This window comes from Larus michahellis, chromosome 8 (genome assembly GCF_964199755.1).
Source record: "Larus michahellis chromosome 8, bLarMic1.1, whole genome shotgun sequence".
Taxonomy (NCBI): domain Eukaryota; kingdom Metazoa; phylum Chordata; class Aves; order Charadriiformes; family Laridae; genus Larus; species Larus michahellis.
In genome coordinates this window covers 6,593,590-6,606,697 of record NC_133903.1, presented here as the reverse complement: position 1 = coordinate 6,606,697, position 13,108 = coordinate 6,593,590, and the positions used below count along the sequence as shown (strand labels likewise).

Genomic DNA, 13,108 nt, shown 5'->3' with positions numbered 1-13,108 from the left:
TCAAATGCTCCAAATAAACGCTGGAAAACCCGGGGCTCGCTCCGAGAGGGGCAGCTCTCCGGATCCAGCGGGCAGAGCTTTTAAAAAAGGGGGGAAAGGGGGTTTTGCTGCGGGGCCCGACCCGCGCAGCCCCGCACCGGGCTCTCCCGCAGCCGGAGCCGACGGGGCAGATTTTGCGGGCAAAGCCTCCCCCCCCCCCGCCGCCCCCAGACGCACAGGCTCACCCCGAGGTGCCGCATCCTCCTCCGGACGGTGCCAAACCGCCGGTGTCGGGGGGGACGCGGCCGGGGCAGCCCCGGCTCTGCTCTCCCGGGGAGGCTCCCCGGTGCCCGGCACCGCATCCGGAGGGGGAAGCGGGGGGGGGGCGAAGGCTGCGGGGAGAGGCGAGGCGGGGGGCGCGGAGGGTCTCGTTTCGATTCTTTCCAGCAATCCTCCGTGTCCTGCCGTTAATTGCCCGTTGGAGAGAGCGGGGAGAAGCGACGCGCCCGGGGACGCGGGGAGCGCACGGCGGCCCCGGGGCTCGGCTGCCGGCGGGCTGCAGCAGCCCCGCTTACAACCGGGACGCACCGGTGCTTCTGCCATCCCACCGACCCCCCCAGAAGCCCCCTCAGAATAGGGGCTTAAAGACTAACGAGCTGCCCCCAGGGCGCGAACCGCCTGGTGCGTCCCGCCGGACCGGAGCCCCGGCGGGCGGCTGCTGCCGCCCCATCCCGCTGCCGCTCCGCATCTCCTCGCTATGGCAGCCCCGTCCCACGGCGCCTGGAAAAGGGCTCCAGAGCCCCGGTCCACCCCATACACACTCCCCGGCACCCCCTCCCCCGTGAGGGGGGTCCACTGTGCACGCCGCGGGTATAAAACACATCCCCACCGTCAAGGTGTCCCCACCGGTACTACGGGCGAAGCTCCCCCCAGACAATTTGCAGCGGCAAAAGCAGGAGGAAACTCCACACACCGCGAAAAACGGCCCCCTTCGGCGGCCGGGCCGCGTCCAGCCGCCGCCCCCGGGCCGGTGGCACCTCTCGTCGGCGGCTCCGGCCAGCGGAGCGGCAGGAGTGCGGCGGGCGGGCGGGCGGCACAGGCCCGCCGGCGGGGGCGCCCCGCCCCTTATGCAAATAAAACTCCCCGCTTGACCAATGGGAGGCGGCGCCGGGGGCGGGGCCGCTGTCCCCGGCCTTAAAGTCACTTGTTGCCAGGGGCCGAGTTTCGCACTGGACGTGGAGCGCGGCGCGGGCCGGGCGCGGGGCACGGAGCGGCGCGGGGACGGCAGCAGGACTGCTTCTGGTTGTTTCCTTCTTTATTATTTTTTTTTCCGGCTGATTTTCACGCGTTTGTGTTTTTTATTTTTCTAGATTTTTTTTTTTTTTAAAATCTTTTTCTCGCTCTTCGGGCGCCCGCAGAGGGGTGCGCGGCCCCCGCCGCTCCGCCCGGGCACATCCTCGCCCTCGGGGCGCCTCTGCCCCTCGCCCCCTTCCCATCCCCTCCCCCGCTTCTCTCCCTCCCGCCGCCACCAATGCTCAACATGACCGAGGAGCACGACAAATCGCTGGAGGCTCCGTGCAGCCCGGCGGGCACCACCAGCTCCATGTCACATGTGGACTCGGACTCCGACTCGCCGTTGTCCCCCGCCGGCTCCGAGGGGCTGGGCTGCGCCCCTGCGCCCGCCCCGCGCCCGCCCGGCGCCGCTCCGCTGGGGGCCAAGGTGGACGCGGCCGAGGTGGACGAGCGGTTCCCCGCCTGCATCCGCGACGCCGTCTCGCAGGTGCTGAAGGGCTACGACTGGAGCCTGGTGCCCATGCCCGTCCGCGGCAACGGATCGCTCAAGGCCAAGCCGCACGTCAAGCGGCCCATGAACGCCTTCATGGTGTGGGCGCAGGCCGCCCGCAGGAAGCTGGCCGACCAGTACCCGCATCTGCACAACGCCGAGCTCAGCAAGACCCTGGGCAAGCTCTGGCGGTGAGTCCCGGGCCGCGCATCCCCCCGCGGGGCATCGCTCCGGGTCCCGCGTCCTCGCTCCGGGCCGCGCATCCCCCCGCGGGGCATCGCTCCGGGTCCCGCGTCCTCGCTCCGGGCCGCACATCGCCCCGCGGGGCATCGCTCCGGGTCCCGCGTCCTCGCTCCGGGCCGCACATCGCCCCGCGGGGCATCGCTCCGGGTCCCGCGTCCTCGCTCCGGGCCGCACATCGCCCCGCGGGGCATCGCTCCGGGTCCCGCGTCCTCGCTCCGGGCCGCACATCGCCCCGCGGGGCATCGCTCTGGGCCGGCCATCCTTCCGGGCTCCGCGTCCTCGCTCCGGGCCGCGCATCGCTCCGTACCGGGCTGGGGACGCGGGATCCGCGCACAGGCACCCCCGCTCCCCGCAGCGGGGTTGGACCGGCGGGACCCCCGCGGGCTTCCCGGGGAGTCGACGGGGGCTTTTCATGGAGGTGCGCGGCTGGATTCCCCCTCCCACTGCTTCTTAAAAATCTTTTTTTTTTTTTTTTACAAAAAAACTTTTTTTTTTCGGTCGTCCGCGCCCGCGGGGGGTTCTTGAAGCGTTTCAAACTGAAGTGCAAAAATCCCGCCGAGCGTGTCGGCGCCCTGCGGAGGACACGCCAGTCCCTGCTTCGAAACCCCCCCGATGCAGGGGTCTGGGTGTCCACGGCCACAGCCCGGGCGCTGCTGGTGGGTTCTGCCACAGCGCTGTGTCGTGCGTGAATTTTTCCCGCTCCATCACGGAGATGTGCAGCCCGGGCCCTTTCCTCCCCTGGTCAGGGTTTCCCTTGTCCCTGTCCCCAGGAGACCGAGACTTTTTAAAATTGCTTCTTTTACAATGGCTTTTTCTAAACTTATTTTTTCTTCCTTGCCCTGCTTGCTTACTGCTTAACAAGCTGTAAAACCAAACAAGCCGATTTTTAGCAGTTATTTTAATCTTCTCTCTAATTTCCCTTCTTATCCGCCTGCTGCATGCTCAGCACTGCCTGCCGATGCAAACTTTTTTTGCTGGGCAGCAAAAAAAAGTGCGTTCTGCTTTCCAAGGCTCTGCGACGAGCCACGTTTTACCGCGTGGTATATATTCGGTCGTGTCTGGGTGTACCAAAACTTGCATCTTTCCTGTCTGCTTGGGCCAGCGATGCTCCCACTGCGGTTTGAGACTCTCCAAGAGTTTGCAAAGAGAGGTCTGGGCGGGGGAGAATTTGGAAAGAAATAATCCCATCGTTGTTGCTTTCGTGGTTTCTTTGTAAGCACCAAACAAAGCTGGAAATGGGCAGCGTTGTTTGTTGCGGTGAGGGGGTGGCATTTGTAAGACAAACATAGGAATAATATTTGGCAAAGGTATTAAAAATGGGGCAGGGGGATTTTTTTGTTTGCTTGGTTATCGGTATCCATAGTGGTTGGTCTTTTTTCATGTGTCTGTAGCTGTTATTTTAAAACATTTTTGCAACATGGATTAGCTCTCTTTTGCCGAGGCAAATTCATTTTGCAATTAACTTTTTGGGTTGCTCAGATCAGTGTATGGGAAGTGGGGATGTGTGAGTCTGAAAATAGGCTGAAAACTTCTGGGAAAAAAACATTAATTTTGGATTACTTTTCTCTCCCCCCCCCCTTATTTAAAAAAAAAAAAATCCATCCCAAAACAGTTTGTTAAGCGAAAATGAGAAACGTCCCTTTGTGGAAGAAGCTGAGCGGCTCAGGGTCCAGCACAAAAAGGATCACCCGGATTATAAATACCAGCCACGGAGGAGGAAAAGCGTAAAAGCTGGGCAGAGCGACTCCGACTCCGGAGCCGAGCTCAGCCACCACGCAGGCACGCAGATCTACAAAGCGGACAGCGGGCTGGGAGGCATGGCCGAGTCCCACCATCACGGCGATCACACAGGTAAAGGACCCCCACAGGCAAGAAAAATCTGCAGGTCCCAAGCGTGTTGATTTTGGGATGTCAACCTGCTGGTGGGCACGGGCTCATCTGGCCTCTGAATGAATATCGGTGGGATTGGAACCATCCAAAAGCAGGAGTCGTTGCCCCGAGAGCTGTAGTTTTGCACCAGGTTGTGAATGTGACCACAGTTTTCTTTAGTAAATGCTTATAGAGCTGACTGTGCCATAGAAAATCACCAAATCGCAGGGATCCTGGTTTCCCAGCTGGCCTTGGGAGCAGGGAGAATTAATTGCAAGCTAATAAGGGTTAATAAGCCGTTGGCCATGCGAAGTGTGCCTGGGGGAGAGGGTCCTGGAGATGCAGCTTCCCCCCAAAGCTCCCCGCTTCTCGGCAGCACTGTGAATTGGCACAGGGCGCGTGTTGACAGATTCCAGGAGGATTGCGAACGTCCTGCAGCTTCAGACGCGTCTGCGCTCCTGCCCAGCCTGGCTGGGGATCCCAGCCCCGGCCTGCTCTGCCGGGACGGCTTCTCTGCTCCAGGAGAGCCGGGCTGCCTGCGGGGAGAGGCTGAGCGGGTCCCTCAGAGTCCTCCCTCTGGTTCTGCTTTCCAGGAGAGGGGGAATTTTTGCAGCCGGGGATGTCCTGCCATGTCCCAGAGTGACCCTGATGGGCACGGCATGCTCCCTGCCTTCTCCTCCCCACTGTGTGTGGTTTATCCCAGCCAAGGATGTGTCTCCCTGCCACCATGCCAGTCCCTGATGGTCCCCATCAGCCACTTTCAACACAGAGCTGTAGATTTCAATCCCCCTTCCCCTCTTGCAATAAGACGGGAGGGAAACATGCCTTTTTTTTCTTTTTTCTTTTTTTAATCATCCTTGAAGGAGTTGGGTGTTTTGTGGCTGTTCTTGTTAAAGCCTTGCTTGTCCCTTCGTCCCCAGGTCAGACCCATGGGCCACCCACCCCACCCACCACCCCCAAAACCGACCTCCACCACGGCAGCAAGCAGGAGCTGAAGCATGAGGGCCGCCGCCTCGTGGAGAGCGGCCGCCAGAACATCGACTTCAGCAACGTGGACATCTCGGAGCTGAGCAGCGAGGTCATCAACAACATGGAGACCTTTGACGTGCATGAGTTTGACCAGTACCTGCCGCTCAACGGCCATGCCGCCATGCCAGCCGACCATGGCCCCAATGCCGCTGCCGGCTCCTATGGCACGTCCTACTCCCACTCAGCCACGGGCACCGGTGGGACCAACCAGGTCTGGACTCACAAAAGCCCAGCCTCGGCGTCACCATCGTCCGCTGACTCGGGCCAGCAAAGGCCACACATCAAAACGGAGCAGCTGAGCCCCAGCCACTACAGCGACCAGTCCCACGGCTCCCCCGCACACTCCGACTATGGCTCCTACAGTGCCCAGGCATGTGCCACGACCGCCTCCACCGCCACGGCCGCTGCCTCCTTCTCCAGCTCCCAGTGTGACTACACGGACCTCCAGAGCTCCAACTACTACAACCCCTACCCCGGCTACCCCTCCAGCATTTACCAGTATCCCTATTTCCACTCTTCCCGCCGTCCCTACGCAACGCCCATCCTCAACGGCTTGTCCATCCCGCCGGCCCACAGCCCCACCGCTAACTGGGACCAGCCGGTCTATACGACCCTGACGAGGCCTTAAAGGATGTGCGGAGCCCCTGAGGGCTTCCCCAACGTATGCACTAATGAAGGAATGAAGACGAAGAGCGTGGAGTGCCGCGATAGTTTCCGAAGTGCCTCCTGAGCCACTGGGAACTCTGCTCGTTGCGACTGGATGTCCCCTTGCTTCAAAACTCTCCAAAAGGACAGAGCTCTATTTTTCTTTAATTAATACAATTTAAAAAAAATTAAAAATAATTAAAAAAAAAAACATTACCACCACACACACACACAAAAAAAAAAAAGGACCATCGATTCCTTTTTGAATAAATGAAGGACAAAACCATTCGACTCCTCTGTGAGGACTGAACTGAACTTACTCGTCGTGGAAGTTGACACGTGCAAAAGTGGAGCAGGGGGGTGGGAAGAGGGGGGAGAAAAGAAGAAAATAAAAAAATAATTAAAAAAAAAAAGCTGTTTGAGACTTTAAGGGTCTATTGCAATGTGAGGAACGGACCAACCTTGAGGGCAAGAACTCACTCGGACCAACGTGAATGAACCCCGAAAACCCGGCTATTCCGTGTAACGATCTCGTGGGAACAAATGAGTCTGGTGGGACCAACCAATTAAATGTCTGAAGTGTTTGTTTTTTTTAGTCAAGAGTTCTTCTAAGCAAGGTTTGGCTGTAATTAACATTTTGTTTCGTTTTTTTTGAAGCTTAAAGTGTTTTTTGTTGTTCTTTTTTTAAAATCTGTTAAATATGTATTTATGTTCTGTATTATTTTGTCTTTTAATTAATGAAGTAATTTTGTGCAAAAAGTAGAATTTTAAAAGATTTTAAAGAACGGGGTGGGAGGGAGCATAAAAATAGTGGAGATGATACAATAAAACGGTGTTATGAGTCTATAGATTTTCGTTGGGTTTTGGGTTGGTTTTTTTCTTTTGCTTTTGAACGGCTGCAGCAGTCGAGGTTGAGAGAGGGACTGAACGAATCTGCCCATCGCAGACCTGGTCACCAACAGAAAACTCAATCGGGAACATACAATAACGAGGGGGGGGAAAGTTACTAATTAAATTGGGAGGCTAAAACGATTGCAAAAAGGAGCAGGCAATTTTTTTTTTTTTCTAGATACCTGCTTTCGGGCGTTAAAATTGGATTTAAGGCATTGCAGAGTCTTTGTACACTTTCGGAACCAGGACTACTTTATAGGAAGATGTAATTTAATGAGAAATTATCAACTCTTGCTTTAATTTTGGCTTCTAGGGACCAGATATCATCCATCAAACTGTGAAACTAAAATCTTCTCCACTAAAAAATTTTTAGGTACTTAGTTTTAGACTAATATTTCATTGATATATTTCTACTTCTTCCATTGTATGCTGAGCATATAATAACCATCTATTTTATGGTAACTTGTGCCTTTAAAAACTTTGTAAATTCTAAAAACACATTTCAGAGGTTATCATCTTTTTACCTTTTCTACGTTTCCTACTCTTTTTCTAAAAATATTTTTTGCATATTTCCTTTTGGGGACATGGGGGTGGGGGAAAAAAATACAGAAAACTCATTTTTATGCAATCTATTTTTCTGTATAAAGTTTGAAAGACTTTGGCTGTTACTTATCTGTTCTCTTCACTAGCTTCTGACTAAGCAATGCTAACTTTTGTACAGATCAATTTGATAAAATTAAAAATTGCTTTTTATCAAGTACGTGTTACGTTTTCTTTCTGCTTGAGCATATTTCTGCGCTGAAAAGAAATGCGGACAGCAGCTTTGAAGGAGACAGGCTGTTCGGAATAAAATATTTCGAGCAAGGTTTTCTGTTCTTCTCATGTCTTGGGTTTTGATGGTTGGGGTTTTTTTCTTGCTCCCTTTCCCTGTACTTGAATGGTGTCTTACTATGAGATTTTTTTTTTTTTTTTTCTTCTTTGAGAAGTAGATTTCCACCTCCGTAATCCCAAGGATTTCATAGGATTTCAATGAGACTGCTCACATGAGTTGGGGTTTGCCAGGTCAGACTGCGTGGTTTTAGACCAAGTTCGTTTTATTCTGTACAGCACGTAGGAATTTTACAGCAACAAATTCTGTTGTCTGGTGGGCGAGCCCTTGTAAATACCTCTTAATTATGATAGCAACAAAATTATATGTTGCATGTAGTGGCTTTTTTTTTTTTTTTAAATACAGTCATTAAAATAGTTATATTTGTGACTTTTTTTTTTTTTTTTTTTCTTATATAAACTAAGTTGCAGTTTGGTTTCACCAGTTCAGACAAACCAGTGCAAGATTTTCAGGCTGGGGCCTAATTGGGAGGAAAGGGTTGGGATTAGGGAAATTCAGCCGCCTCCAGCCTGAGAAACGCGCTCGGGATTTGGTTGCAGTGCAGCACTGTGGAAAATGTTTTAACGTGAGGAAAATAAATGTGATGACAATTAATGAAGCTCAAGAACATTAACAAAGTCTGAACAACAGAGTCCCAAAGCAAATTTGCTGTTCGCAGTATCTGCCAAGAGCTATCTTGCCAGAGTGTCTGTAACTGGACACCATTTTCTCTGCTCTCATTTACAAAACTGCTGGCAAAATGACTTTATTACGCTATAAGCCAAAGCTGCAGAATAACTTTCAGAGGAGACTTTCTTTCCTCCTTTCTCCTCCCTCCGGTTACAGTGCAAGTTTCAAGTCTTAATCCTAACTCCTGCTTGAAAAATAGACGCGTTTTGGCTTTGCCTGTTCTGCATGTTGAGGTAGGGCTTCCCCTCCAAAGTCACACTTTGGGGGGGGGGGGGGGAAAGGGTGGGATGGGAATATAAGTGCTTATCTTTACTTTTTTTTGATGTTTAATAGCAAAGTTTACAGTGACTTCACTGAGATCTGGATTAACCTTTAAAGCAGAGTTAAATTATCTGTATGCGATGGTATCGTAAATATACTGAAATTAAGAGTTGCGCCGAAGCACCCTTGGCTGATGGGAGACATGCTGGGGTCTGTGCACCCAACACTTGTGGCTGCACTTGGTTTTGATTTCTATAAGCTTTGCCAAATCCGGTTAGCTTTTACTAATATTTGCGGAAGGAGAATGCTATAGATCTCTACCGTTCGGCAGGTCCAAGCGATAATGTGGGCCCCAGAGACTCCTCTGCAGCTCCTGGGAGCAGCTCCCGTTTGAAACGCCGATGCTGAATGCTGACATTCAGCTTTTTTCTTTTGGCATCCCGCAGAGTCGGGGATGCTCGCTCCACGTTTGCTGCTGAGTAAAATCCAAAGACTTTACAAAATCGACGCTCAGGAAGGTGATGGGCAGGTAAAATTCACTGGCCGGAATAATCCCTGTGACTCAGGCTTTAGGGTGCGCTGGAAATTTCTAAGAGCACCAGAAGTTCATTCCCCACACTCGGATTTACGCTAAAACAAACCAGTCTCCCATTTCATTTCCCTAGGAGAAAGCCACTGATCAGGGGCACAGTTTATATTCAGAGAAGAGCATTTTGATTTGAAATTCATGCTGTTTGTATAAATGCATTTTCCTGCATTGTCGTTTTCCTCCGTTTTATGCGTAGATATTTTCTATAGAGAGAGAAGTGATTTTCCATGAGGCGAGCGTCCTCCTGACGTGAATGGCGGCATTGTGTGTCCCCAGCTCGGCTCTGGTGGCTCTTGTGTTGGCGTGAAGCTGGAATGTCTCTGCAGAAGTCAATGAGATCAGGTGAAACCAAGACCGGCTTTTGACCCCTGGCTGTCAACATAAAAGGGTTCTCAAGATAATTGCAGGAATACACAAGCAGTAAAAGTTCCTCTTTTTTATTTTTGGTGCAGAGAATAATGAACGTTGCTATTTATCTGAATTGCTCAGAAGGTACTGTTTAGTAAGAAAGAGGAAATTAACTTTATAGACCGTATCCACATTCCTTCTGCATGGTGGAAAAAGTCCCTTCCCATCCTCCTTATTATAATTTTTCCTGGAATGATATCAACTTTTGTTACACATTTTTTACAGTTGGGTATTAGGTTTATGGCAAAGAAATTCTTCAGTGGCATTTCTATGAGGGCGTGCAGTTTTAATAAACTTCCGTGCCACTATATCCCTGCTCCCTGTCTATGGACTGACCTTCTCGGGACGTCTGGCTTTTCCAGCTGGGCTTGCCGGTCCCGACCTGCAGCTCTGTTCTGCTGCGAGCCACGGGGCCAGGAGAGCGGGGGCACAGGCCAGCCCTGCCGAGGGACCTCCCTGTCCCTTTGCATGCAGGGACTGCTCCCCGCAGGATCCCCGGGGGTCTGAACGCGGGGATTTGGCCATCCTCGCACGCTGCTCTGGGAAGCGGCAGCCGCAGGGGTGCCTGTCGTCGCCCGGTGTCTCCAGCCCGATGCTGGATGAGAGGAGACGTGCGGCTGCCCCCTCCCTCTGCCATGTTTATCCTCCCATCACAGCCCCTGGCTACACGTTGCCTGTCATCTAGAGGCAAAAAAAAAAGTACATATAAAATAAAAATAACTAGAGACGTGAGTGCCGTTTGGAGTACGTGGTGTTTAAGAGCCAGGAGGGCAGCAAAAGCCATTTTTAGGTGATCTGTGGCCAGTGACACAGGTAGGGGCAGAGCTACGCTGCTGTGCAAACCTGGAGAGATTTTGGGAGCTGGAGCAGCAGTGTGCTAGCCCATGGGAAGGCTTGGTGGCCACAGGAGCTGCTGGCACAAGGCTGGGTGAGCTGAGGAGGTGCCACGGCAAACACAGCCCGAGTCCCCAGGGAGTCTGGATGAACCCAAGCCTGGGGGAAGGTTTTAAGAAAACTCCGACATTGCCGTATTTTCAGCCTTCAAGAGCATGAGGTTGGGTCCAATTGACATGGGGCTCTTTTAAGTCTGAAGGCAAATTCTTAAGCATGAATTCACCAGCAGAAGGGCTCCCAACTCCCTTTCTGGGGAGCGGGAGTGAAAGCAGGGAGTTTCACATCAACTCCTGACGGCTCCATGAGTGATGCCTGGAGGAACTCCAGCTCCCAGGAGAGATAACACCTCGTACCACCACTGCCCCCCTCTTCCTCGGACACCCTGCAGAGTCTCCACAAAGTTTTCGGGGGCGGGGGGCATGGGGGTCATCAGATGGCACCCTGTTTAACGAAGGGAGGGGAGCTGCACGGAACCATGGGAACCAGGGAGACCCGGTCCATTCCCAATCCCGTCTCCTCCGCCACTGCCCAGCTGAGCTGGGGTGGTGTCATTTTAAATTCACTTTATACGTGTTACACGCAGGAATTAAGGATGGCACCAAGTGGCAAAGGATGAGACTTGGGGAGGGGAAGCCATTTCCCAAATGAGTCAGCAGAAGCTACAAATAGTCTCCCGGAGCCCAAACCACGGAAAATTGTGGTTATTAAAAATTGCTTCGTTCTCCTGCCATCCTGCTTCCCCAGCCAGTGCGGGAGCCGCAGAGGCTGCGGGGCAATCCCTGCTGGCATGGTGCGATGTGACGTGACGTGATGTGATGTGATGTGATGTGATGTGATCTAGGGGCTGTTCCCAGACGGCAAGCGCGGGTTTTTGGGAATGCCAGCCCTTCGCTCAGCCCAGGCGGCTCGTGGTGGGTCTTGGGCCACGGGGTTTCTGTTGCAGAGTATTTGCAAAAAAATGCAGGTTTCGGTAGCAGGGCTGGGGCCGGAGCGGCGGCTGGTTTTTGTGGCTTAGGTGGAAAGTGAGTTTATTTTTTTGCTGCACAAGAAAGGAAATGGCAGGCAACGTCTTTCCATAAAACCACGCAGTCTGCACTGAAAAAAACCAATCTCGCCAGGGCTCAGAAAACAAACCGACCCCCGGCTTCTGCTGCAACCTGCCTGCCGTGCTGCCTGCGGGAGAGCCACCGCCGTGGCAGGGAGGCACCGGTGGGGTGACCGTTGTCACCAGCCCGGGTGCTCTTGCTCAGTAATGGTTTGGCGCTTGGAGAAAACACGGTGGGTGCTGCTGAAAGTGGGCCTCTTCCCTCCCCATGCTTGAAAGAGCCGCCGGTGTTCCCGCTGACCCTTATTAAGCCGCTCCCATATGGCTGCGGAGCTCAGCCATGCACAGTGTGTCACTGGCTTAACTGGAGTGTTGGTTTTGACCTGATTTAGTGAAGCCCGTGCAAAAAAAAAAAAAAAAAAAAAGCCAGTTGGACACACTTATTCAGGTTTAAAAGCCGGCTTCTTTCAGTTTATCTTAAACCAATTAGGAATGAAAACCAAGCCACTCCTAATCCAAAATAAGAGGGTGTCCCTCCCTGCCTCTGCCGCCCGCTCCCAGGGCTGTGTTGGTTTAGGGACAGCAGCGGGACGCTGCCGGCGTGGGTGGGACAACGGCCCCGCACCCCGTCCCACCGCGGCCCCGCAGCCCGGCCGCCCTCGCCGCCGCGCTGGCATCGGCTCCCGCGCCCCGTATTTGTTTGTGGATGTGTGCGCAGGCAATATTGTGACTGTCAGAGACGTGATATTAAAACATTTACCCAAAATACCTCTGCCTGCCTTTCTCCTCCCCTCGCTCGGCCCCCTCCTCCTCTTTTTTTTTTTTTTTTTTGGTGCATATGTGTCTAAATTCCCAGTGAAAGTGATGGAGGTCTTCACCCAGGAAAGGGTTAAGCGTTTTGAAAGGTCTTGTTTGAGGTAGAGTGAATTTTAACCACCACACACATAACGAATGCGAAACAGCCTGAATTGCTGGTGAGGAGCCAAGAGCACAAGAGAGGAGCTGCTGAATTTTAATGATTCATTATTGCATGGAAGGCCTTTGTCTTCCTTTATCCGGTGCACAATAAAAGAATTAATTGGACAGAAAATGGCAGGGCAAAGAACTGACAAGTCATTAAGGGGCTCTGAATGGCTGATTAGGTGCACATTGGGGGTGGAATTTCAACTGCACTGTTTCAGCAAGGGCTCCGGAATAATAATGGCATGGCACAGTTTATATTTTGTATGCAGTACCAGAAAGGCCTTTATGTCGGCATTGTGGTGCTATTTATTATGCTGTCTATTTAGCCATTGTTGGCATTGTGTTTGCAATAAGAATGCACAAACAAAGTTGGGATTTTTTATTTTTTTTTATTTTTTTTTTAACTTCACGAAGGCAAAATAATTGGGAATCAGAATCTCCCTCCATGGATAGTTTTATTAATTTTTGTGTGTGTGTGTGTCCAGAAACGGCAGTAAATATTTAGACTTGTGAGAAGTAGCTTCATTTAGAAAAAGGAAAAGAACTAATAAATTTCTCCCACTTCTACCCCCCCTGCCCCCCGCCCAGTTCCCAAAGAGCCGCGTTCAGGGAAGCCTCGTGCAGCTGGTGGAGCCCCGGCGAGCGATGGGGCACTGACCACTTCCACACCCCGACACCGGGAAGATGCGGCTCAAGGAAAAGCAGCCAACTGGAATTATTGGTAGCTAGGAAGTTCATTGAACATCTCGCGCACGGATCCTTTGAGGCGGCTTCTGCCAAAGTTTCGTTGTTGTTGTTGTTGTTGTTGATGTTAAGCAGTTGCCTGTGAGTTAAAATAAAAACCACACACACAGAAGGGGAAGAAAGAACAAAAAAAAAAAATAAATCCCAGCACGTTGGGTAGGTGTGAGTTTGAGGAGGAATGTACTTTTTTTTTTTTTAAAGAGGACA

At 52.4% G+C, this 13,108-nt stretch overlaps 2 protein-coding genes across 3 annotated transcripts in view; one reads left to right on the top strand and one right to left on the bottom strand.

The window, feature by feature from the left end:
* Positions 1–961, bottom strand: part of LMF1 (lipase maturation factor 1) — a 214,112-nt gene extending 213,151 nt beyond the window's left edge. The window contains exon 1 of one of the 2 annotated variants that reach the window (XM_074599073.1): positions 869–961. The gene's annotated coding sequence lies outside the window, so the exon portion shown is untranslated. The other variant, XM_074599072.1, reaches the window with a different exon arrangement.
* A 172-nt stretch (positions 962–1,133) lies between these two features.
* SOX8 (SRY-box transcription factor 8) lies at positions 1,134–8,089 on the top strand. Its single transcript, XM_074599068.1, has 3 exons — positions 1,134–1,953; positions 3,618–3,856; positions 4,795–8,089. Exons 1-3 carry the CDS (start codon positions 1,511–1,513, stop codon positions 5,529–5,531), a joined length of 1,419 nt encoding a protein of 472 aa, XP_074455169.1. The 5' UTR covers positions 1,134–1,510; the 3' UTR covers positions 5,532–8,089.
* Positions 8,090–13,108: the final 5,019 nt, after the last annotated feature.